Here is a 26,149-nt window from a genome sequence, read left to right as displayed (position 1 = left end):
TCCTTTCAAGAGTTTGAGGTAGATGCCAAACACAGGAGGGTCCCTTCCCAATGGTCTGTGTCCAGTCCCATCTGACCAAAGGGCTCCCCAGGGATTCAGGTCTGAGTTACAGCAAGGAGAGCAAGGGAGGCCCATACATACTTCAGGAAACCATGGAGTTGGGGGAAGCGGTGGACAAAATGGGCAGCGGAGGAGAGGAAACCTCCGGGGAGACGTCAGAAAGGCAAGGAGGAAATGAGACAGTGGGGGACAAAATGATGGAGGAGCCCATGAAACTGACTGTAGGGGGACAGAGAGGGACAGAAGAGTGTGCGTGACAGACAGACAGACGGAGAAAGGGAGAGAGAAGGAGAGGGAGGAGGAAAGAAACAGGGAGAGAGAGAGATTGGGGTGAGGGGCTGAAGGGAAAACTTTCCCAGCCACGTCCATCCCAACACACACCATCGCGCTTACAGCAACGACTGGAGGTCTTAGGAGTTGATTAACGTCCTATGGGGAGTGAAATGGGGCAAGGGGGTTAGCGAAGGGAACTGAGAGGAGGGGGAAAGATCCCCCCTCCAGCTGCAGCCGCCCCAGCTCCCAAGTGAACCCCCCTTTCCCCTGCTGGATGTGAAATCGCCATTTCACTCCGCCACACTTCCTAATTGTTGCAAAAATCATTTGTGAAATTGGTCTCCAACAGGCGAGAACGGCCAAGCTCATTCCGACAGACACCCCCCTTTCCCTCCCCCTCCGCCTGCCCAGCGGGAGGCCACGGAATCCCCCAGCAGCGGAAACGCAGGGCTGGTGCTGCCAGCGCGGGGTTTAGGGGAGTCTGCTCGGGGGGTGTCTCCCTCGCGACTGGACCCGCCGCTTTGAGTCTTCTGCAGCAGCGAAGGGCGGGAACCAGGCCAACGGTTAGGTGGCCCCCGCGCGGGCTGCCTGGGGTTCCAGTGTCCCCGGCTGCAGCCGATCGGTGGTGGCCCTGAACCGAGGGGTCCGGCTTTGCGCTAGCCCCACTGCCGAGCCCGCGCCAGCGGCCAAGTCCTCCAGGAGGGACTGAGTCTTCAGCGGCCGCTTCCGGCACGCCCCAGAGGGCTTCTCTCACCACGGGGAACGGACCAAATCACAGCTCACACCTTCTTGATGGGCGCATAGAGCTTTGCTAAGGCAATAAGGAAGAGACTCCAAAATCTAAATGCAGACACAGACCGTCACTTAGAAGCACACACTTACTCAGACTGGCATACAAGCCGACAGCAGACCTACACACACAACCCACCTTCACCTGGTTACAGACAGACGTGGGCGTAAACCTATATTCACACACAAACACACTGGCCCATTCCACCCACAGACACAGAGAAGAGGTGCCTTAAATTCTTACTCGCCAAAACAGAAATTACTGGTGGATGAATGAGTGAACAATATATATGTGTGTATATATGTGTGTGTATATTACATACTTAGGCTTGTGTGTGTGTATCTGTGTATATATATAGCCAACTCTGGAGGTCAAGACAGGCCAGACCCTCCAGGAAGATGAGATGTAAAAGGGACTCAAGGTTGACTCGTCTTCCCCAGACATACACATCAGAGCTTAAAAATCATCTTCCGATCACTCTTGGGGCCAGTGGGGTAGCACCTCCAAAAAGGAAAGTGTCCCAGAAAACCTTGTAGGGTCCCTATAACTCAGGTAGCCTGGCACCCTGGTTTGGGAAAGGCACTCAGATGTCCTCCTTTCCAATTCTAAAGCAACTTGGCCTCCCCCCACCTCAATCCTGGGGCCACTGAGGGCGTGTTTAACAGCTCTTCAGCAGGCCCCCATTTCCAGAAGGCCTCCCCCACCCCTCCATCCCCACCCCCAGCCGGAGAAGCCCCTGGTACTGGGATAGAGGGGAGAGGAGGGAGTTTGTCACATGCTGAGAGGGGCAAAGGTCACAGGTGAGGAAAATGGGAGGGGAGAGGGGCACGCGGGGGCCAGCCTGAGGAGCGCTCCCAGGCCAAGAAGAGGCTGACCCCAGCACCGGGAGAGGGCGGGCAGGGGGCAGGCTGCGGGGTTGGGGGCGAGTTTGAGGGCTGGGTTTATTTTATTGTATTTTGCCTCCAGCGCTGGGCCGGAGACACTCTTTCCCGGGGGAGACAAAAGACCTGCAGTCATGGCGTCCTGCCCCGCTGGGAGGGCGTTTCGCCCCCAGGCCTCGGTATCCCTGGGCAGGGATGTCTGGTCACTCTGGCAGGGGGAGAGCAGAGAACTGCAGGGCCTCCCATCACCCCACTCCCACTCCCCACTGATTAACTCGGGCACCCTCCCCCTCAATCCAACAGTGGAGGAGCTCCGAATTGGGGAGCTCAGGGTGGTACCAAATCCTGACCGCCCCATCCCCCCAACTTCCCACCCCTCTGGACCCCCAGATCCCGGGCACCCACTTGCTGTTCCGCCTCAGGGCACCGGACTACCTGCTGGAGAGGGGATCTGGATGTGGGCTGGGGGCCCGAAGAGGGGCACGGGTTTAATCCCGGCTGGGGATGGGTGAGGGGAGGGGAGGAAAGAAAGAAACGGGTCCCTAACACTCCGCGGACCTCTTTCTAAGCACTAGGCCCGGCCATCATTCTGGGCTTCTCAGACTGCAGGGGGCCAGGCAAGAATGGGACACCGGGGCTCAGAGACTATTTCCCAGAGAAAGTCACAAACCCCTCCCATGAAGCCACCTAGGCCAATTCCCGGTGGGCCCCACCGGCGGAAGTTTCAGAGTGTTGTGAGTGAGATGAGGGTGAAGACGTGAAACACAGCGGACTCCGATTCTGGGAGGCTCGAGAAGACGCGAGAATCCAAGGGAGCCACCAGCGGGAGGCGGGCATTCCCATGCAGCCGGACTGCAGAGCGGGGCCGTGGGCGACCGGGGACTGGGGACTCCGCGGACCCGGCCCATTCGTCAAAGGAAGACACCGGGACTGAGTTGGGCCCTCCCTCCTCCCCGCTCCCCCCTCCCCCAGCCCCCACTCCCCGCCGTTGCTCCCTCTGTTTTAACCGGCAGTCCAAATTCTCCCCCAAAAGCGAGGTGAGCCGGGGATCAGAAAAGAGGAAAAAAATATTCGTTTAAGGTTTCTTTTCGTTATTGGTCCTCGGCTGCCTTCCGCCCTGGCCCCCTTCCCTCCTCATGAATAAAAGAAAAGTCCGAACCTATCAGATCTCATTCGCTGCCTCCCCTCCTCCTCCTCCTCGTACTCCAGTTGAGCACTTTTGCACAACTTACCCGGCGGATCGCTCGCCCCCTCGCTTTCCCTCTTCTCCTCCCAACCTCGTCACCCCTTATCGCCTCCCCTCAAGCCCAGAAACCCGAGAGGCACCTTCTTCCCTCCCCAAGTCTTCTGGGGGGCGGGGGTGTGAAAGCTGGTGTTTAAGGGAGTAGCGAGTGTGGTCTGAGAAAGAAGGCGTGGAGAGGAGTGGGAGAGGACAGGGAGGGAGGGGAGCGAAAGCGAGGGAATAAATATATAAATAAATACGAAAAAGAAATCCACTCCGCAGCCTCTCGGCTCAGAAACTTTGGCCCGGAGCGCGAGAGCGCGTCGCTCGCCAGTCCGAGGCTGGGGGCCCTGACTCCGGCCGCGTCCCCCCGAGCCCCGCTGCGCGGCGCGGCCTCGTCTCCGGCTCCTGCCCGGCGCATCCGCCCGCACAACTTCTGGCCCAGCGGAGCGGGCAGAGGAGGCCTTGGGGTTGGTGTGTTTGTTTGTTTGAACTTCGTTGTCGCCACCTTCCCTCCCCCCCCAACCTCCGCCCCTACCTCACCCCCCTCCCCAGCTTCTGGACGCGAGCGACCGCAGCCGGGGGTGGGGGGATGGGGGTAGGGAGTGTTTGCGGAGGGGAGGGGGAAGAGGTTTAAAAAAAAAAAAGAAGGAAAGAAAGAGATCGCAGCAGGGGTAAAGGGAGCGGACGGGAAGCGATTTTCGCCGACTCTGGATTCGTCCCCGGCGTGCGCAAGAATGGCGGCCCTACCCGGCACTGTACCCAGGATGATGCGGCCGGCTCCCGGGCAGAACTATCCCCGCACGGGATTTCCTCTGGAAGGTAAGAGCGTCTGGACTTGCCTCGCTTCCCTCCTCCGCCAGGACCTCGAGGTCCTTGGAGAGGTGGCGATCTTCACGGGGTGGTGGCGGCGCCAGCGGCAGCAGGGGAGTCCCCTTCCCTTCTGGATCCAAGTCCGGGCGCCGGACCCAGGAAGTTTCTGGGACCGACACTTGTCCGTTTACGCGTGGGTTTCCCCCACCGGCGGCCTCAGCTTCACAGGTCCAGGACTCTGGCCTTTACCCGCGAGGCTGAACTCCGAGTAGATTTCGGCTCCTAGTCAATTTCAAGTCCTAGTGAGTTTCAACTCTGTACGCTATTTTTAGATACTTTCCACCTAATACTTTCTCGGCTCTCTGCGTTCGCCAGCTACGTGCTTTCTACTCTTGTTTTGAATTGTTCTTTTCACCTCTGGGATGGTCTTCCAGCCCCTTCTATTTCGAAATACCAACAATGTGTGATATTTTATGTCTAAACTAGGACTCTGCTTTGGGGTCTGGAAACTAACTTGAAACAATAAATAGTAACGATTTTACCCCAAAAGTTTCCACTCGGGCTTCTGAACTCCGGAAATCTCTCGGGGGAGACCTCAAGACGGCTAGAGGGCAGGGAAATGTACAGACAAGGGAAAAGTGTTAGTTTTGTAATGTGTCCTCCCTAAATATCCGGCATCCGGGGTGAACCGGCTCCGGGCTCCAGCAAGGGCTGGGAGCGCACCTTTCCTGCGTTTTTGTTTTGTTTTCTTTTTAAACTAATAGAAGGCCTTCAACCTGTCAACTGAGGGATCACTTGGTTTCTGGGGGTAGGTAGCCCAGGATGTCAGAAGTGGTTAGAGAGAGGTGCGACTTTTATTTTTTAATTACTCTTCTTATAATTATATGAGCCCCTTGTGCGTGAAGGAGAGAGAAGGCAAGGAGGGGACGGATGGACAGGCAGCCTGAGATCTGGGGAGGCGGGGGGGGTCCCTCCAGCAGCTAGACGGCGCGGGTCCCTGAATTAGACAGAGGCGAGGAGAGTGGCTCCGTGATCAAGTGCGCGCGAGCAACCACGCAGGCGGGAGAGCGCACAAGCCCGGGGATTTGCCGTAGCACTCTCCTGTAGCGAATGCAAGTAAAACAGGCGGCCGAGGACGCGCAGCGGATTAGGACAATATTTGCCCAACATGACGGAGAATACTGAGGAGAGCCGAGTGCCGGTCGCTAAAGAGACTCTTGAATATAAAGTTGTGCGCTGGAGAGCTCTCCAGCGCTAATGGCATATCCCGCCACGGAGACCGAGTGACTCGGACTTGGCGACGCACGATTTCTGATTAAATCCGAGGGTGGCTTCAGACACCTACTTTTACGAAGAGGGGTGTGGGGACCGGCAGAGCCAGGGAGGAGGCGGTAGGAACAGCTCAGCAACGGAGCCTCTTCCCGCCTCCTCCCTTCCAATTATACTGTCAGCTCCCTCCACTCGGGCGGCTGTGAAATCGTTCTAATCTGCCAGATCTCCGCAGCCGCCGAGTCCCCAAATTGGGGGGATCGAGGCCGGATTAGTGCACCGGGTGTCCTCCAACCTTCTGGGAGGAAATTGTGTGGACTTTACATTAAAGCTTCCCAGGCGTTCTCCCCTCCCTAGCACACATCAGGCGAGCCTGTCTTCCTGGTTCCCAAAGTCACCCACACCCAGGGACTCTGGCCCATCTGTGCACCAGCCTCTCTGAACCTGCAGGGACAGTTCATGGGTAGAAGCTTGCCGATAATGGGGCATGTCCCCAAATCATCCCAAAACGAAATTCAAACTCTCAGAGGGGTTGGAAGGAAGGAGAGTCCCTCAAGGGACAGCCAGGTGCCCCCAGAAGCAGCAGCCAACGGCATTCTGTTGCTGGTCCCTCTGCTGTGCCTTGGCTGTTCAGTTATGGGTAGGACAATTCTGCTGCCCAAGCCAGGGCTGTAACTACTAGTAATCAACCAGCCTCTTCTGGGCCCCAATAAAATGGATCAGACTTGACCACTTAGAGCATGGAACTGACCAGATGGGCCACATCTCACCCATTATCGGCCTCTATAAAAGGCAAGTGGACCTGCCGCCCAAGCTGTGGGTCCAGAGGACCATTGGTCCCAGAGTCCCCAGGCTCCGCCAGTCTCTAGGCTCTGCCCTCTCACCTCTGTCTCTCTCCCTCTCCTTCTCAGAGGCATTCAGATCCCCCAGGTGTGTCCACATTCCCCATAGTGTGGCAGGACTGGGGACACACAGCATCTGTGGGGACTCTTGCAGCCAACCCTGACTCCTCTCTCCGTCTCTGCCAGACCTTCCCTTGACTTCATGACAGGTTTTTTCCTGACCTCCGAACTACCACAGCTTCAAACGTGGGGAACTGAGATCTGCTCTCAGGGGTCTTGGGGCTCAAACAAAACTGGAGTCAAAAGGCCTGTGTACTCAGTGTCTCCTTCCCATCTTCACCCTGTGCCTCTCTTTTTCCTCATCTCCCCCTTCCTTCTCCAGTGTCCACCCCACTTGGCCAAGGCCGGGTCAATCAGCTTGGTGGGGTCTTCATCAACGGGCGACCCCTTCCTAACCACATCCGCCACAAGATAGTAGAGATGGCCCACCATGGCATCCGGCCCTGTGTCATCTCCCGCCAGCTGCGTGTCTCCCATGGCTGCGTCTCCAAGATTCTCTGCCGCTACCAGGAGACCGGGTCCATCCGGCCTGGGGCCATTGGCGGCAGCAAACCCAGAGTGAGTGTCTTTGCTGCAGAGCTGGCAGCCAGCCTTCCCGTGGTTGGGGTATCCTGGCTGTGGCCCCTCTCCCTACCCGGTGTCATCCAGCAGCACCGGGGAGGGGGTCTATATGCTTCCTATGGGAAGGACAGTGGAAGAGGGTCCCCACTCCCAGGCATCCTCCATTATTTGAATTTCTCAGGGATGGGGATAACTGATGTCCCGATTGCCTGAGAGGCCAATGAGTCATTCCTGTGCTGTCCCTACATCTTCCCAGATCCCCTATCACCATCCCAGACCAGGGGAAATCTTTCCCCAGTCTTGCCTGGAATAGTGAGGGGGGACCCCAGTCCTAATTAGGTTTCTATTTTATTACCTATCACTACCCTATTCCACATCCCTCAATCCCGGCCGCCTTCCTGGGAGCCAGTAACAGGTTTCTTGAAAGGATAAAGCCAATCTCAGAATGGAGGCATGGTGACCAGAGCCACCAGCCTGGCCTGGGGCTCTTGGGAGGTTGATATTAAAAGTATCTCCCTCCCCCTACCCCATCTTTCCACTCCTACTCTCCCACCTCCACCTCTGAAGCAGGTGGCGACTCCGGATGTGGAGAAAAAGATAGAGGAGTACAAGAGGGAAAACCCAGGCATGTTCAGCTGGGAGATCCGAGACCGGCTGCTGAAGGACGGGCACTGTGACCGCAGCACCGTGCCCTCAGGTGAGAAGGCAGCTGAGCCAGCAGAACTTGCCCGGAGTCTGGCCAGGGCTCAGGTCATGTGGGGCTGGAGGTGGGAGAGGAGGGGAGATGATGGATGACAGGGAACTCAGAGAAAAGTGAGAAGGAAAAGAACCAGAGCGCAAAGAGGGTGAGGGCACAGGAGGGAATCAGAACTGAAAGGAAGATGGGAAGAGGGAAGAAGGAAAGAAAAGAAGTCAGGAAAGAAGGAGAGAGGAGGAGAAGGAAGAAAGAAAGGGAGAAGGACGACGGGAGAGAGGAAGGAAGGGAGGGAGGGAGAGAGGAGGAAGGAAGGATGGAAGGAAGGAAGGGAGGGACGGAGGGAGAGAAGGGGGAGGGAAATGCGGAAAAAGTTATCCTATAAAGTTGTGTGGTAAGGGAAGCTCCCTTGGCGCCTTCTCAGAGAAGTGGCCTAGAGAGATGAGTCCGTCCTAGGAGGATAGATTGTGATCTGCCTGGATATTTTTCTCCAAGTCACCATTTCTATTCTGTTGCTGCCACCAGCCACAGTGGGTCCCAAATGTGGAGGCCCTGAATTTTGCTGCCTGTGTGGGAGAAAGTGGCCCCAGGTGTCTGTGTGTGTACCTGAGCATTCAAGTGTGCAGGGCTGGGATGCACACCTGGGTGTGGGGACTACAGCATCAGGGGCTGGAGGGGCTCCAGGGAGGTCCTGGGGAGGTGGGTGTGGGTGTGAGTGCATCTAGGGTACGTGACAGTGGAAAGCACAAGTGTGTGCAAGGACGTGATAGGAATGCACTAGGTGGGTTCCTCTGCCACCGCCTTGCGACCGTGTGAGTGCCCCAGGTGTGAGTATGTGAGTGACTGTACTTGTGCCTCCCAGTAGGTGTAAATGTTCAACGGTGGGGGTGGGGGGGAATGGGTGTGAATCCTCCTGAGTGTACTTAGGGGGGAAATGGGCTCCGCTACTTCTCCCAGGGTCCCAAGGCGGCCCCGCTCCGCGGCCCCAACGACTTATACTCGCTCTTTTGCCTTTGAATTTCTGAGGTTTAGTGAGTTCGATTAGCCGCGTGCTCAGAATCAAGTTCGGGAAGAAGGAGGAGGAAGACGAAGCGGACAAGAAGGAGGACGACGGCGAGAAGAAAGCCAAGCACAGCATCGACGGCATCTTGGGCGACAAAGGTAGGGAGCCGTCCCGGGGCCGGCGACGCCCGAGCCCGCGTCTCCCGCTCACCAGGGTGCGGGCCAGTGGTGGCGCCGCCGCCACCCGGACTGGCGGACAGATCCTTAGCGGGAGGACTCGCAGCCCCCGGAGCAGCCGGGAGCCTCTCGGTGTGTGCGGAGAGCGCCCCCTCGGTGCGCCCCCAGGCCGGGTTGGGTGCGGAGCCCGCGACTCAGTTGCGCGGCGGAGCGGGGTCTTGACGGCCTCTGCGCCCCCGGGGAACCCGGCGGCGGGTTAGGGCTCCGGGCGCCGCGGACTGCGCACCCCGTTGAAGACTCCGGGCCGTGTGTCCTACGGGGCTGGCGTTTTGGCTGCTAGTCCGGGTGTCGGTGTCGATCTATTATTTATAGGAAACTTGGGCAAGGGGGCGGGGGGCGAGGAAAGAGGAACCGGCCCCGCGGCTCCCTAAATGAATTTGTTAAGCAGACCCGCACACGCTCTCTAAACGGTCCCTTGAAACCCCGCCTGACAGTTGACTGACCGCTGCAATCAATAAAAATTAGCGAGGGCCGCGTGGGCCGCCGCCTAATTCTCCGTCCTGTGACGCCGGGGCTGAACCGAGACAGCGCGGAGGTAGCGGGGGAGGGGGCAGAAGGGTGCACTTTTGAGGTGCTTTCCTCTTGGGCACGCGCAGGCGGGGCCAGGAGTTGAGACCGAGTTCTCAGATGCCCAGGGTCGGAGGATCCCAGTGCGGGAGAGAGATTCAGGCTCCACACGCCCTCTCCCCGCTGCTAGCGTGGTTGCCGAACGGGTCTGGAGTGGAGCCCCGCTTTTTCTGGAGATGAACTAGGGAAGGCGTTTATCTTTCAAGCGCCTGCGCGCCCAGGAAAGGGGACTGTGCTTTTGTTTATTGACGGGGTAAGTTTCAAGAGAAGGGAGAGTCCTTCCTCATTACCACTCCCCTCGCAAGTCTCTGAGACTTGGTAAGTGTGCTTCAAGGGAGGACGCGGGTAAAGAAAGAAAAACGGAAGACCCAAAGTCACGTAGACTGACGGGAAAAGAAGCTACGGGAAAAGAAGCTAAGCCTCCAAACACACACGCAGGGAGGCAGCAGGCAGACAGGAAAGGCAGTGGCCACTATAACCTGCAAAAAAAAAATGGTGGATTTGGAAAAAGTGGGGGAGTGTTCTGAACCCTGAAACTTGTAAAAGAGCACAGTTTCATTTGAGTTTCCTTCCAGGGTGTTCTTCTCTCCTCGCCTCCCTGGAACTCCTAGCCTAGGTCTCCCTCCAGCTTTCAGTAGTCTCTCCCAACCTTGAAGATGAACTTCACAGACAAAGCCCGCTTCCAAAGACAACTCCCAGCGAGGCCCAGCCCTCACAGGCCTGGTCCGAGGGGGAAGGATGGTGGGGGGGGTACGGGCAGCCCAGTGTGGGAGCAGTCTGGAGCTGGGGAAGAAGCGGGCTATTGACATTCAGGGCCCCAAGTGGAGCCCAGTCCCACTGGGGACAAAAGGGCAGGGAAGAAAGTGAGCGAGCTGTGCCTGGCGCCCCGCTGTGCGGGCCTGCCGAGGGCCTCGGGGCTGCAGCGGGAGGCGGCCTGGGGCTTCCAAGTAAGCCCCTGGCTCGGCGGAGGCAGCCTAGAGCCCGGGGATCCCTGGCGGGGTTGGGGGGGGGGGGGGGGACCCACTCCTTATTTCAGTTCACATTGGAAAGGGACTTAGTTGAACTTCTTTTTCTTAGGGTGGGGAGAGAACTTGAATAATCTTTCCCTGCGAAATACAGCGCAGCAGACACAGCTTCTGAGAGGTACCCCAGGAGAAGTGAAGGAAGTTTGGTTTTATTTGGACACACTGTGTGTGTTTGTGTGTGTGTGTGTGTGTGTGTGGCAGGGATACCCCAATGTGCTTCCAATTCAGTCTGTAAGGAAACACAATAGATAAATTTCTTCTGAGGAAGAAGGGAAGGGAAGGGATGCGAAGGGATGCGAAGGGAAGGGAAAGGGTAGCAAGTTCGCTTTGGAAATCCCTTTGGCTCAAAGGAGTCCAGGAGTTTCCCGTGCTGATCTGAGCTTATAAAACCAGCAGAAAGGCAACTTCGCTGGATAGAGGTTTTCCCTGCAGTAGAACCAGGAACTTCCAAGTCTCCAAGGGTTTAAGGAGGAGGCTGGAGGTTCCAGATGGGAAGGCTGAAAGTACTGGCGCTGAGTCTGGAGAGGAGTTGCAGAAATGAAATGAAAGCGGTGGGCCTGATGTCCAGAAATCCCCGTGGTTTCTGAGTGACAGTGGGCATGTTGGGCCCTGTGATGGGGAGCTGGATGGCGGTGTAAGTGCATGTCTCTCGGTGTGGCGGTTTGCCCACGGGCCTTTGGATCGGAGCCGTGGATTCTGTGTGGATATTGCAGTATGATTGTAGATGGGTGTGATGGGCAGTATGACAGGGGGGATGAGAGAGGGTTGTCTTTCCATCTGTGGACAAATGGTATCAGCTCCGCATTTGAGTACCTTGGCCAGTGGCTGGCATCCCGGTGAACCACCCAGTTGGAAACTCTCATCTCTCTCCCAGGCCCTGCATGTCAGTTTCACGGCCAAGTTAAAGGTGAAAAGACCTCCCAACCTCCACCCGAGTGGGCCAGATGGGGAGAGGCAGAGATACCCTTGGGCAGAGCAGGGGGAGGGTGCACACCCACAAACCTTGTTTTGGCTTCTTGCTCTTGACAGATGCCTTCTCCGGGGGTTGCCTCTCTCAAGGCGGGGAGCCGCCGAAGAAGGGGTTTAAGAGCTCTCCTCTTTAAGCGCTAAAGAGAGATCCCTCCCTGAGTCCGTTTTTTCCTATCGTCCGCTTGGCATTTAATAACGTTAAGACTTATTAGAGCTGGTAATGAAAACTGGGACTGCTGAATAGGAAACTGTGTTGGAGAGGGGTGTAATAGCTTCCAGGCATGGTAAGAAACTATTTATCCGCAATCAGCCCTCACTCTCAGAGTTTGAAGCACAAACGTTAAGTTGAAGGGTTTTAAAGCGATTAAATTGAGCTTTTATTTCTGTGCACTTTCATCTCTGAACAGCTCACTCCTGCTCCCCTTGGGCTGATATTCATGAGGCTGTTCATATTTTTTTTTTTTTGCCCTTATCCTTGTTAAGACTGAGTTATTAGGATTGTTGGTTGTGAGAATTCTCAGACCGCTTTGGATAGGGGCTCCGGCCATGCTCTGCACACCTGGAAAGGTTCCTTGCCCTCATCCACTTGGACTCTCTCCTCCTCACCCCTTCTCCGAGGATCAGGGGAGAGACAGGCAGGGACTCGACTGGTCAAGGATTTGAGGAGGGATGGGGAAAGAAAAAGATCTTCCCAGCCTGAGTCCAGGGAGACTCTTGTGGGAAATCTGATAGGGGTTTGCAAAGAGTCAAACCATTCCTCCGTGGAGTGAGTGTGAAGAAATAAGCAATAATTTAGAAAAGCAGTAACAACAGTAATAAAGAGTACAGCACCAATGCCTCTTGCATCTGACAAGGCTCAAGTTTAGGCTGAAACTGACCAGATCAGACCACGTTGGTCTCTAGGGTAGAAGCCCAGCCAGGTCACAATTAATATGAAATAAGGTGGAAATTCACAAGATTAAAAAGAAGAGTGTGCATTTTCGGGAGGGGTGGAGTGGCGACGTCAAAGTCCACCCGGGAATATGCTGACTTCCCGCTCTGAAAGACCATCTGAGGTGGAGGCCAAGGGTGTGCGTGCGTGAAAGGCAGATTTGTATTTCTTTGCATTTTTCCTTAATTTGTTTTTAAAGCAGCAAACTTACAGGTGTGGAGTGAGAAATGACGGAGAAGGATCGGAAAGGAGGGGAGAGCCCGAAGTGTCGGTTTTAGACACTTGTAAAAGGAGGTGGGAAACAATTTAATTTGGCAGAGCTGCGATAGCTGCTAATGCGGTTTTCGGTCGTTTGCTACACTGGAGGAAGCTGTTTTGATTGTGTGTACAAGGACCTGCCAAATTTAATTAGGCTCCGGGGGAGCGAATGAATAGGGGAAGGGGGGCACGGCTCCCCTCAGCCCACACCGTTTTTTCGGCTTCACACCTGGAAGGGGCATTGTTTACTGGCTGGGCGAGAACGGGAGAGGGGAGGGGAGGGGCCTCCAGGGAGAGGGGCCTTGGAAGAGGGAGCGAGGGAGGGGTCGAAGATAGTCCATTTATCAAGAAACAATCTGCATTGATTTATACCAACAAGTTCCCTCCTCTGTAAATGTGTGTTTACAGAAAGGTAATTGACACTCCACCAAATCAAAGGATTACCCCGGGTTGGCAATCTAATCAAACAGAGTCCAGGCGGGATTTGAGGCTGTTCAGAGTGGGATCAGCTTCGCATAATGGGGGCTCGGAGGAAGATGGGAGGGTGTCAGGCAATTCCCCGGCTTTAGGCAGAGCTCGGCGGTGGATATTCAGTGAGACCAGAGGGGGAGAGGGAGGGGGGTGAGGGCTCCGCCGCGCCGGGGTGGTGGGGGGATGGGGTGAACGGAGAGGAGGAGTGCGGGGGTCTGAGGCAGATATCTCGGGGGAGGGGGCTCCGGGCGAGGGGGCGAACCCATACTGGGCTGACAAGACTCCCCCTTTCTTTCCTCCATCCCCCCAACCGAAGAAGAGAGAGAGGGTGGAGGGAGCTGGGACTAACGAAGAACAACAATGAGATAACTATTACAAAGGCGAACACTGGCGCGCGCGCGCTCGCAGCCCCAGAACCCGCGGTAAATAAACAAAGTCGGCAAACTGTTTGCCAGATAAACTCGTGCCTAAATCGAGTGTGACGGGCAAGGAGAGAAGAGACAGAAGGAGATAAGGTTGGAGGGGGAATGAACGAACATAATCTAATAGAAGACATTTAGAAAACAAACTTTAAACAAGGGAGAACAGGCGAGCGGAGGGTAATTATCCGCCCCAGAGAGAGAGGGACGCCTTCGGAGGGCTGCGGGTGGGGTCTCGGAGACCGGAGCCGCGGAAGAGCTGCGCGTTAGGGAGAGGGGATGCCTTTGGGACTCCGCGGGGGACCAGGAGAAGGGTGTCTGGGGCGCGCAAAGGAAGGGCTCAGCTCCCAGATTGAGGTTCCCGCGCAGCCCCAGTCTCCCCAATGCATTTCTAAACAGGGTGGGGTCCCCCGCTGCGAGGGCATGCGGGTTTTCTGTTCACCTCCGGGCACGCACTGCCACACACCGGCTGTTTCCAGGCGTCTAAAAGACTCGTGTGCACGGCACAGCCGTTAAAGGAATTAGATATTTACCAGTTTGAAATAAGCCTGGCTAAGAAGAGAGAAGAGAGAGGGGACATTGAAAAGATGAGGCTGGGGGAAGACTTCAAACGAATTCATCATTTGGAATGGTGGAGGGGAGATTTACCAGACAGTATTGGGAAGTTATTTAGATATTAATAACACATTTTCCTGAGGCGCGACCACGGCAGCCATCTGCGCTGCTCTCCGAGCTATTTGGCTGGGTGAAATATGGGCGTCTCAAATGTTGGGAAGAGATAACGCAATCAGGCTAACCCTGGTCCTAAGACGGCATCGCACGTTAAACCCGGATTAACCTCCCCCCTCCTACCCCCGCGGCCCCCTCCCCTGTCACAGCTTTCCAAATTTTTCAGTGGAATTTACATGGAAGGATTTAAAAGCACATATAACAGTAGCCTTAAAGCAGTATGGTGATTATTTGGGCTTTTTTTTTTTTAAAGAATGTCTTTCTGAAAATGATAGTTGTCACATACTACATTTTATATAAATAATCTGTACACACATATTTTTTAATATAGGGAAAGAGGACTGAGCAAATGAGATTTCCTTCCAGGCTGCTTCTTTGGAGCTTCTAGTTACCATCATCAGCAGAGTTGATGAGGCTTCGTTCCTAATGGGCGCCTAAGGATATAAGCATGAAATGTCCAAGACCCCTCCCTGGCTCTGTCCTGGAAGCGCATAGTCTAAAGCCAGATAGAACTCACACCACATAATAGACAGTGCCAGGTGAGGGGGAGCCTTCCTGCTACCAAGAAGAACACAGAAGAGACACCCCAAAGGGGAGGTTCTCCAGGGGCTTTGGGGCCTTGAAGGACACGACTAAGGGGGGGCACATTCCAGGAATTCCAGAAAAATAGCTCGTCTCCCTCTCCCACTCCAGACTAATGAGGTAATTAGGAAACCCAGTTGGGGATGGGAATGAGAGGGACTGGAAGGTTGGGACACCCCCCCCCGAATTTTTGCTGTCGTTGGCCTTTCTTCTCCTTTCCCCCTTCCCCCAACTCTGGCTGAAAGAGGAAAGGTGGAAATGGGGTCAGCGCTTTCTGACCTGCTCTGGAGCGATTGGCCCCGGCTGGGGTCGGGCGGGGGAGGGAGGGAACTTGCCTTCCCAAATCGAATCAAGGCAGAACGGTGACCTAAGGGGGAAACTTCCCCATTAGTAGATAGATCTCTCCAGAACTTCAAACAAAGTGGGGGGAAGGGAGAGGCGAGGCAGGGAGGGAGTCTGGAGAGAGCGCAGGGGGAGCTAGGAGCAAGCAAAGGGGAGGGGCCTGAAGAAGGAAGAGAAGGGGTCGAGGGCAAAGGGGAGGTGAGGGCCAAAGGAAGGGGTATAGGGAAGGGGATGCCAAAGAGGGGTGGGCTGCACTTGGAACTTCAGCCCCGGGGGAGAGGAAAAGCGTCGCGAGCCGCAGCAGCCTCTAGAGGGATGAGGGGAAGTTGTGTGCACCCCAAGTCTCGCTCCAAAGAGGCCTCGAGGGCAGGCCAGGGCGCCTTGGGCCCTCGTGCCCAGCCCCTCTATTCGGCAGCTGAGTGAGCGCGGGTTGCCAGGGCCGGAGAGCCCTGCGGGCCTGCTGAGGATGAATTGGTTCGACTTTCTGAGACTGCGGGTCGGCTCGTGAACCTTTCCAAGATTCGGTTGCCCGGGCTCTGGAGGTGTGCTGGGCCCGAGCCCGGGTCGAGGTTAAGGCAGGGATGGGCAGAGGCCTGGGAGACCCAGAGCCACAGCGGAGGGACGAGAGAGAGTCAGAAAGGAGGAGAGCTTCAGGAGAGAGAGAGCGCGCGCGCACGAGAAAATTCAGAGAAAGACCCAGTGCGGGACGGGAGAACCTTGCCTAGAGCGTTTGAGGACGCTGAGAAACGCGCCGGGTCCGAGGGAGGCGCAGAGCAGCCGGAAGAAAGACAAAGAGACGCAGAGGCACCGAAAGGCTGGCCTGGGACTGGGAGATCAGGAGAGACCTCGGGACCTAGAGACGGCCCGCGGGAGAGCGCGGGCGGAGAGGGCGAGCGCGCAGAGCCGGGTGGCGGCGGGAGGCGGGCGAGCCGCTGTCGTCCTTTTGATCCTCCGCTGCTTCTCCTTATCAGAAGCGCTTTCGGTGACACCGTCACAAAGGCAGTTCATCATATTACAGCGCGGCCGGGCGGCTCGCTGCGATCCCGCCGCTTAATTAGAGGAGAGCCGGTCGGGCCGGCGGGACGGGCGGGAGGCCGACCCCGAGGCGGGGGCCCGGGGTCCGCGCTCCGACCGGGGTGCTGGAAAGGGGCCGGCCTGTGAGCCTGGCCCCGTCCGAACTAGCGGCGAGAGGGGCGGAGAACCCTTATTCAGAGCGCCGCTAAATCAATATCCCAGTCCGGGTTTCACTGCCGGGAGAGTGAGGCTCACCGCCTTATGGTTTTCAGCAGCCGCCCCTTCTAAGTTCCCAGGTTGGGGAAGGGGTGGCGCGCAGGCCACCATCCCCACTCCCCAGCTTCGGGACGCTGCAGACTGGAGGGTAAGAGTGAGGTTACAGCACTGCAGGAGCTGACGGTTTCATGCTGCTCTGGATCCAGTTCCTGGCTGAGTGTTCGATCCCTGCCTCTGATAGCCTGCTCTCCCAATCTCCAGCTGAGCCCAACAGGACGAATCTGGGAGGAGCAAAGTGCACTGCGCTGGGCCCAGGAAGTATACCATCCGTCCTGCCCCCAACTCACTAACAATGCAATCTTGAACAACTCTCTTAGCCCCTCTGGGTCTCAGTTTCCTTCCATGAAAAACCAGAGAATTGCACTAAGACAAAGATTCTTATCCTTTTGGGGGAACCTGGACCCCTTTGAGAATGGGGTAAAACCTAAGAAATTGGCTATTCACAGAGGTTCATACAGGAGGAATTTTACAGACCGTACAAAGGGGTGTGTGGGCTTCTAGAGGCCACACCCCATTAAGAACTTCACATACACATGTTTTCTGGTTACTCTGGTATCCTTGAGGGAGCATCTGAGTCCAGGAGCAGGAACCCGAGCCCAGGAGGGGGAGATGGATGGTGGGTGGGGTGGGGTGGGCTGGGGTGGGGTGGGCTGGGGGAAGAGGTGAGGCTGAGAGCCTGACCTCTGTCTGGCCCTTGCTGCTTCCTTCTCTTTCCAAAACAGAGGCAGTGAATCCCACCCTCCCATCCCCATTTGGTTGTTGGAGGGGTTCTTTATGAGGTTGTTATATGCAGAGATAAGCACAAATGCTGTGCTCCCCTTTTGTATGTCTGAAAGAAAGAGATGGAGAGAGAAAAGAAAAGGGAAAAAAAGAAGAAAAAAAGACATTTTCTCAGGGGGTCAGTTTCTTCATTCATTCTGTAAAAATACTGTTGAGCACCTACTATGTACCGGGCATTGTGTTAAGTGCCCAGGAATACCTGAGACATCAAGAAGGTCCCTGACTTCGTGGAGTTCTGAGCCAGGTGGTGGAGACAGAAAATAAACAGACTGTGCTTCAGTGCATGTGTTTGTGTGAGTGTCGACCCATTATGTCTCCCTGTGCGCCTGCCTCCTTGCCAGACTACCTGTGTGTGTCTGGGTGTTTGTGAATGCCGGGGAAGGGGAGAATGAAGTGTCTGAGTGTGTGTGTGGGTAACTCTCCGGGTGAGCACAACAGCAGGACGTTTGGGGGCCCTTGCTGAGTTTGGCAGGCAGCCTCCAACCTGATCCCGGGAATCTCAGGCGTCAACCAGGGCCTCGAAGCGCCGCGGGTTCCAGCGGGGGGAGGAGGGAGGAGCAGCCCGGCCGCGGGGCTCCGGAGCCTCTGGCCTTCGCTGCGCTCTTTGTCTGACCAAAGATCAAAGAGGCCCCGGGATCGGACAGAAAAGGGGGTGGGGCGTCCGCACGAGAAGTAGCTTGGAAAACCGCCCCCTGAACTTTTCTGGGGTCCTTTCCGTGGGACCCAGACCCGACAGAGCCCCAGACGAGTGGGCGGCCACCTTTCCTCGGGTCCCTCTCCACGGTCGCGCGGGGTGACAGGTGAAGAGGATGTTATGGCTTCGGGTTCGGATTCAGACCGCGGGTCTCTAGGTGACTGAGGAAGGTGAAGAGAGGGCGACATTCCGCCGAGGTTTTGTGGGGTGGACATGTGTTTGCCCGGTGTGTTGTTTATACTTTTGCGTGGAGATGGGATCAAACCTTCCTGTTCCCTGGAAACTTGTCCAGGAAGTCCGCACCGAATTTATCTGGGCTTTGTAGACAAGAACATCAGATTGAAGCTCGAGTTTCTCTGTAAAGCGACAACTTTGGGGTTGGGAGGGGTCAGGGGGCGTCTGTCTTAAGGAACCTTCTGGAACTGTCTCGTTCCCAGTGAAAGGCTGCAGAAGCGCCTCTATCCCCCGGAGTTGTAACACGGAGTTGTAACCACGGATACAACTGACAACGCTGGTCCAGCCGCAGGACCAGAACCTGACCCCCGAATTTGCACTAAGTCCCACCCCTGCGCCGCCCCGCCCCGCCCTTGCGATCCTCATCTTTACAGTTTACCTCCACGTCTGGACTTTTCGAGCTCGGATCCACCCTTCGGAGGGTTAAAAAGTACGACAGAAAAAAAGAAATTCCAATGTACACGTGTGGGAGAAAGGGGCGCAGCTAGGAGAAACCCTCTTCTGCTGCTGCGTTGTCCCCCACCCACCCCCTCTGTACCCCTTCCTCTCCAGCTGCCTGCAAATGCCAAAATTCAAAATCTCTTCTCTCTCCCTCCCATCTTTGGCGGTGGGAGAAGATTCTGAATTATTGTGCCAGCATTTCTGGGATTTACTGGAGGTGTTGAGAGTGAACCCTAAGAAAACAGGCTGTGGGACTTTCTTTAATAAGTGGGGCTAAACTTCCGTCCCTCAGGGGGTCGAATCGTGTTCGGGTTGGACGTTCCTTTCGATGGCCTGTACAGGCAGGCGACAACAAGAGGTTTAGCTGGTGCGCTCAGAGCTGTGCGCCGTGGGCGATTAACGCGATCAATGCCCCTTGGCGTTTCCCCCTAAAAAAACCCCAAAAAACAAAAACAAAACCCCCTTTCCCCTTCTGGCTGCGTGGTGGGTTTGAATCCCGGGAGCCCATCTTGTAGTGTGGAGTCTTGCATCAGTGCCGGAGCCTCAGTTTCCCGATCTGATTAGTGGGGATAAGAGCCTCTCCGCACCTCCCAGGGCGGGAGGAAATCAGGACCTGGAGAGGCTCTTTGGAAACTGGTCAGCGGGTCCGAGGAGGGGGAGAGGGAGGCTCCGAGAGTTTCTCCTCCGCCGGGGCCGCCCCCTCCTCTCAACGCCCTCCCGGCACTGTCCCCGCTCGCGCCTCAATGGCCACTTTAGAAATACAAACAACTTTAGAAATAAAGTAACCAAACCCCCGAAAGGGGCTTTGAAGGGGCGAATGCCTGGTGGCGCTTTACTATGGTGTGGGCCGAGGCCCCGGCCTAATCCCGCTTTCATTTTCACCGACGGCCGCGGGGGAAGCGCTCCCGGCCTCCCGGCCCCTCAGGAGGCTGATTAGGCCACAAAGAGCCCCCATTATCCCGAGAAGAAAACCGGGGGGCGGCGCGGGGCGGGGGAGCGGGGGGAGCGGCCCGCCCGCGCCCGGGCTATTGACTTAGTGGATGAAGTCAAGAGCGGGCACGCTGGGAGCCCGGGAGGGGGAGGGGGAGGGGGAGGGGACAGGGACGGGAGGGGGTGGGGTGGGGGCTGGCCCCGCGCGGGAAGGGGCGGGGAGACCGAACAAAACAGGATGCACAAAACCCCACAACAAAACCGAGCCCCGGGCCAGGGGAAGCCAGGCCCCGGTGGGCTGCTGAGCCTCTGCTGGGTCAGCTGCCCGCGGCGGCCCCCGGAGATGGGAGTGTCGCAAAAGAGCCTGGAGTCGCTGGCTTTCTTGGGAGGGGGTGGTGGAGGAAGCGAGAAAGGTGTCTGTCGGAAAGTGCTGCGTGGCTAGGGCGCGCGCCTCTGGCTCTCAGGCCTTGCTTTCCTCCTCCTGAACCCGCGGAGTCGGGTCCAGAGGCCTCCAGAAGTCACCCCCAGCTGCGTGCACCTGCGGGCCTGTGATCAGTGAGGTCTGGTGGGCAGAGGCCACCCCTGTGACATGCTCTAGAGGAGGTACCTGAGTGGGAGGTGGGGAGGGGGAAGAATGAAGGAGAAGGGGAAGTCCTGGAGCCTGAAAGATCGGGGTGACTTTGAGTGAGGTCTCCTGAGAGCCTCAGGAGAAACTGTCCCATGGATGACAACTTCACAGTGCATTGGGAAGGGTCAACAATATACTTACATAAAACACAGGACCGATTGGGAGACAATAAATACTGCTCTGCAATCCCTTCCACCTCCTCTTCTCCAAGGCCTCTTTCAATCTAGAACCCACCCCTCTATGGCTTCAGAAATAATAGGGGATGGAAATCTATAAGTGATCACCATATCTGGACTGGGGTGGGGCAGCGGGGGGTGAGGGCAGGTGCTCAGCCGGTGCCAATGAATAGTGTTCTTCCCTAACGAAAAGAAATCAGCGGGCCCTGTGGGCAGCTCCTCATTCAACAGAGGCCAAGGGAAGAAGGCAGAAACAGAGCCCAACAGACTTGTTAGGTGTGTGGAGAGACTTTCCTCACCTGAGTTCTGCCCCACCCTCACTCCCAGATAAAGGCTGGGCAGCTTTGGCAGGTTGGGAAGGTGGGCACCATGTGCTGATTGAGGACACGGTGGAAGCATCCTCCGGGCGTAAAGGAGGCAGGTGCGGGTATGTGACACAGGCCCCCAAACACATCCCGTCCCCAGTCATAGCTGCCCCTTTCCCAAATAGGCTAGGTCCAGGCCCTGACCCAAATGACTCGGAAGCGCTTCGAAGGCCGTTCATCCGTTCATCTCAGAAGTATTTATGAAACCCTTCCTTCTGTGAGCCGTTCCGGGGGTGATACCACCAGAGCCTCAGCTGTGGACTCCTCAAGGCTGAGTGAAGGAGTTAGGACTTATTCCAAGGGCAGTGGGAAGCCAAGGCAGGGAAGCGATGGACTGAGCAGAGAATGTACTAGAAGGTGTGGAGAGACCAGCTAGAAGGTTAATGAGAGAGAGAGAGAGAGATACAGAGGGGATGGAGAGCAAAGGATGAGTGGAGAGATTTTAGAAGAGGGCAGGCAGCCCCAGCCTGGGATGGAGAGGAAGGGAGAGAAGCAGCTGTTTCCAGATTTTTCCACCTGATGCCCAGGTGTACTGAGCCTATGGCTGGCTAGGTCAATTAAAGGGACCTTGGGATTCCTCTCTACGCGGAGATCCCAAAGGGTAAGACAGAGTTGTATAGACCTTAGAGGTCATTTTACAGATTGAAAAGCTGAGGTCCAGAGGGCGTGGCCTGAGTGAGCCCAAAGGAGGAGAAGTAACCCCGGTCTGCCGGCAGTTGCACTGGTAAAGGAGAAAAATAAGCTGGTGGAAGTCTTGTCTCTAGGAATTCGAAGGCTTGGGGTGAGGGCGAATACAACCCTTTCCCATCTCTACAGCACGTCCTTCTTTGTGTGTAATATGATACACGCTTTCAAGTTCCATTTCAGAGGGGAAAACTGAGGCACAGAGAAATTAGCCCAAGGAAGAAGGGAGGGGGACGTTCTTCCCTAATAGGGTCTGCGGGACCCCGATGCCTTTACCCTAAGAAGCCTGAAGGGCACAGATCCAGCTGTGCTTCTTGCCCCACCTGAACAATGCAGCCCCCAGCACCCTCCCCATCCTTCAGGAACCCTAGATCCTCAGGCCCCAGGGAGACTATAGCTTAAGTCAGTACCCCCCACTGGGATCTTGAGACTTGACAGATGCTGAAGATTTGGTCCTCTGAGGGTCTATGCATCTTCCTGAGAAGAGTCCTTTTAGCAGCCCCAAGGAAAAGTAACCACAGTATCTTGACTAGGGTTAGAATTCAGATGCTCCCATGAAGAGGCCCTGGCTTCAACACTTAACTGCTGTGTAACTCTGGACACAATTTCTCTGGTCTTTGCTCTGTTGTCTGAACAAAGGCAAGATGCAGTCAGCCTAGTGGTTTTCAAACTGTGTTCCATGGAGCCTTGGGGTTCCAAACAAGAGCTTCAGGGGTGATGCGGCCCATGAGGATCCTTCAGGCTCTGGTGCTCTGGGCATGACTGCGTTGGAGGGGAAGAAGTCAAAACCAGCGTTGTTTCCCATGGATAGAGGAAACTCTGGTGAGACAGGGCTTTGTCCTAGGGAGGAGCTGAGACTACTGTCCTCAGCTACTCCGGAGGGGAGGAGGGACAAGCTCTGTTTATGCCTGGAATCAGAGCCCCGGGGCTGTGGTTATTGGTCTTCAGAGATAAGCTGATATAGCTTATCTGGTGACAAATGGTTCCCCTCCTCTTCCATTGCCCTGATTAGAGAACTTTCTCTCCTGGCTGGGAGGTCTCTCTGGGAAAACAGGCAGAGCTGGGCTGGTCTCCAGACAGTGGGGTTTACCTCTTGAGGCCCTGACCAGCTTGCCGCTGGGCCAGGGGGAAGCAGTTACCCTCTCTGTGCTTGATTGGGGTACTGGTGGTGTGGCTGGGTTGCAGCATCATCTTGGCTTGGTCCTGGAAGGAGGATTCAATGCAGGGTGGGGGAGATGGAAAGACCCGTGAGCCAGGAGGGCAGAAGGGTGTGCCCCAGAGTCACCCAGGTGTTTTTGCCAAGGCTACGCACCTGGGCACTTTCTCGATTTGGGACATCTGAGGGAAGTGGCTTTTGGGTAAGCTGCCCAGCTACCCCACCTGAGAGCCACTGGTCTAGTGCAACGCCCTGTTTGTAGATGGAGAAATTGAGGCCCAGAGAAGGGAAGAGAATTATTCCTTGTTGCACAGCAAATCGAGAACAGAGTCAGAACAGGGACCCAATCTCCACACTGTTAGACCAGGCACCATGAATGGAACATCTTCCAAAGTCTCTGGGTCCCTCGCCTTTTATTAGTGTCACCTGCCCCTATTGAGGGTGTAATCTGCCAGGGCACCATGCTAGGAACCATGGGGCTGACAGGGAAAGCCCCCTACCTGTCCTGGTGTCCCCAACTCCTGCCCACACCATAGGGATGGCCTTCAGACACGCACTTTCATCTCAGCTCTGGGCCCTCAGCCCTTACATCCAAAGGGAGCCGCTCCTGGGCCACAAAAGGAACACTGGACATGGAATCAGTGAGACCCAGGCGCTGCCTCCCTGCTGTGTCCCCTGAGCAAGTTACTTCACATCTTTGAGCCTTAGTTTTCCCATCCATCCAATGGACATTAAAAATTACAGAAGGAGTGAAGGAGTTAAAACACAGAAAAGATGGCTGGCACATAGGGAGAATGTGATTAAAATGAGATAAAAGACCTGAAAGTAATTTGTGTGCGATAGGGGATCCAAAAAGTTTGCTGAGGGTTTCCCAAGCCAAACACACATTGTTTTATCAGGGGCTCTAAAATATATATGCATATATTTTTTCATATGAATTTGAAAGATATATTATAAACGTAATATATACTTATAAAATTTCAAATCAGAAAAAAAGTATATAAAATAAAAACTGAGAATCCTCTCCTTCTCCAGAGATAATCTTGTTGAGATTGGGGGTATAGCAGTCTCATATATATATATATATATATCTAGATTATATCAGTATCCATCTCTCCATCCATCTAGATACAGATATATATTTAAAGGAAAGTGGCGTCGTGTCAACTTAACCCTGGCACTATAGAGGCTTCAGGGGTGACCATGAAACCCCAGAATTGAATTCTCAGTCGTGGGTATGTGTACGTATGTATGCATTTCCCTAGGGAGGAATCCTTAGTTTTCCTGGGTCTCTTAGGGCTCAGGGTCCTCAAAAGGTTAAGCATCCCGAGTTAGGAGATTTGCAGGTGTCTGTCCTCTCTGAGATGGGGCAGGCAGAAGTCCCCCCTCCCCCCAGGCCCCTCAGTGCCTCCCCCTCCCCTTCATGCACCTGCCTGGGCTTCCGGCCATCTCTGCTTCAAAGCGGCAGGCTGGGCTTTACCTGACTCACCTCGGAGAAAAGCAGCCTGGCTTGAAAGGGGGAAGTGGCATTTCAGGCACTTAATTAGACCCAGGACAAGAATGGAGGCTGGCTCTCGGGTCAGGCCAGGGGGGATTGTTGGGGGATTAACACCCAGGTAAACCCATCAAGGCTCACCGGCCCCTTGGCAGCAGGCAGCAGAAAGGCTGGGCCAGCAGCCTGGAATCACATTCCCCTGGGGGTGGGGGGGGGACGGGGAGGAGAAGGAGGGCCCCTCCACCTGCAACCTCCACCATCCTCCTTCCCCTCCCCCACCACCAGTGCCCCAGGAGAGTGGAGCTGGGACTACCACTTTATTCCTACAGTGATGTACTGAGCACCCACTATGTGCCAGGCATTGTTCCATGGGCTGGGAGAACAGCCTGGAACGCACAAGGCCCTGGTTTCCCGGGGCTGGCACCTGGGGGAAGGGAGGCAATGAGCGTGTCCTCAAGTAAGGAAATACTTTCAGAAGGTGGACAAGGGTTTGAAGAAGATAAAGCAGAGTGCTAATAGAAAGTGGCTGAACAGGGAAGTGATGGTAGGTGGGTTATCAGGGAGGCCTGCCTGGAGGAGGTGATATTTGACCTGAGACCTGGATGGCAGGAAAGAGGCAGCCATTTATTGAGTATCTACTTAGGAGAATAGCCCACCGGGAGCTGACTGTGGGTCAGGTATTGGGTTAAGCCCTTTACAGGAATGAATGCATGAAATCCTCCCAAGAGCACCTTGAAGGAGGGATTATTAAGATGCTCATTTATAGATACAGAAATTGAGGCACGAGGAGGTGCTCAGCTCTTTGGGCACAAACAGGCAGGGATGTCTCATTGGAAGATTGGATGCCTGTGCTCTCAGCCCGTCCACCTCTTGACACTGTGTCAGGTGTCTCATCTCACCTAACCCCTGGCCCTGCGCCGTGGGTATTTGTTATCCCAATTTTGCAGTTGAAAGCAGAGCTCAGAGAGGTTTGCTCAATTCCCTAGAGTCACACAGCCAGCAAATGGCAGAGACAGAAATAGAATCCGGGCACCACAAACTCTTCCTGCCATGATGCACCAACTTTTGGCAGGCATCTGACTTTGGAATGCCCTCCACTGACTCACAGGGTCCTGTGTCCCTGGGGAGTGGCTTCCCCTGTCTCTAGAGCAAAGGGCTTGTCATTAACAGAAGATTCAGCAAGAAGAGGGCTTGATGATTTTTTTTTTTAATGGGGTACCGTGCCCACATTTCTGATTTGCATTTGGGATTATGAACTGAGAAATCCCCAGTGGCCTTGGGAGTGTGTTGGAAGGTAAATGTTGGGATTGCTGTTAAGGGAGTGTTTTTTCTTGTGTGTGTTTTGTACTGTGTACACTGTGTACTGTGTACAGTGTACTGTGTTTACATGGTTGCTGATGGATCGTATTTTGGGAGTCAGGGCAGAGGTAGAGGGGGTCCTGGTTAGACTGGGTGGGGGGCTTTGTCTTGGGTTATTGGCATGTGTGAGTATGTCCTTGTGATGTGAAGTGTAAGGACCGAGTGCGAACGTGTTCAGGGCTGTGTGGTTGTGTAGATATGGGTGTGCGTCTGTTGGCACTGTGAGGTGGATGGCCCTGGGTGTTTATGTACTCGTGGGGCTACACCATTTCCAACGTGCGCGGGCGCAGGTCAGTGCGTTTCTCTGTGGTCTAAATGCACTTGCCCCCATTTTACAGACAGCAACCGAGGCTTAGGGAGCCCAGGTCGTCTGCCTGAAATCACCTAGCTAGTAAGTGGCTGAGCCAGGAAGGAAAACCAGGGCCTCCTTGAGTTCCAGCCTCTTTCCTCTGCTCCCCAGGAAGGGTTTAAGTGACAACATAAAGGTTCACATGCCAGCGAGCGTAGATGCTGCCTTCTGTCCCGGGGCCTGGTGGATGGACGTGTGTGCGGTCACATGCGTGTCCCCCTCCTCACTCTGGCGTCTCGGCCTCTGCCCATTCCCTGGGCCCCCAGCCCAGCCCTGTTGCACGCAGGGCTTTTCTTTCCTGGGACTGCAAATACGCCAAAGATTAACGCCCGCAGCTGGCTGTAGCACTGAACAATGGCAAGACCTAGGAAGTGAAGAAATCACCAGAGAGGCACCACAGCCGCTGTCCAGAGAGTCGGTTCACAGCGTCTGCCCACTTGACGTGGAGTGACCCATCCCCCCTCCCTTCCCTCCTCTCCCCGCTCCCCTCCCCCCACCCCCCCACCCCTGCCCAGCGCCATGCTCCCAGCTGGAAAGGGAAAACAGTCTGTAAAGAAATTCTCATTGGAAA

General features: G+C 55.5%; 1 protein-coding gene across 3 annotated transcripts in view; it reads left to right on the top strand.

The window, feature by feature from the left end:
- The first annotated feature begins 3,874 nt into the window (after positions 1-3,874).
- Positions 3,875-26,149, top strand: part of PAX7 (paired box 7) — a 99,309-nt gene continuing 77,034 nt past the window's right edge. For 2 of the 3 annotated variants that reach the window (XM_029229660.1, XM_029229661.1), the window contains exons 1-4: positions 3,964-4,048; positions 6,533-6,768; positions 7,339-7,468; positions 8,498-8,626. In XM_029229660.1, the coding sequence (XP_029085493.1) occupies positions 3,964-4,048; positions 6,533-6,768; positions 7,339-7,468; positions 8,498-8,626 (580 nt within the window). Of the gene's footprint in view, positions 4,049-6,532; positions 6,769-7,338; positions 7,469-8,491; positions 8,627-26,149 lie in introns of all 3 variants that reach the window. The other variant, XM_029229659.1, reaches the window with a different exon arrangement.

This window comes from Monodon monoceros, unplaced genomic scaffold (genome assembly GCF_005190385.1).
Source record: "Monodon monoceros isolate NGI ecotype Baffin Bay Population unplaced genomic scaffold, NGI_Narwhal_1 Super_Scaffold_18, whole genome shotgun sequence".
Classification (NCBI taxonomy): domain Eukaryota; kingdom Metazoa; phylum Chordata; class Mammalia; order Artiodactyla; family Monodontidae; genus Monodon; species Monodon monoceros.
The sequence above is the reverse complement of the archived record's forward strand: the minus strand, read 5'-3'. Positions and strand labels throughout refer to the sequence as shown.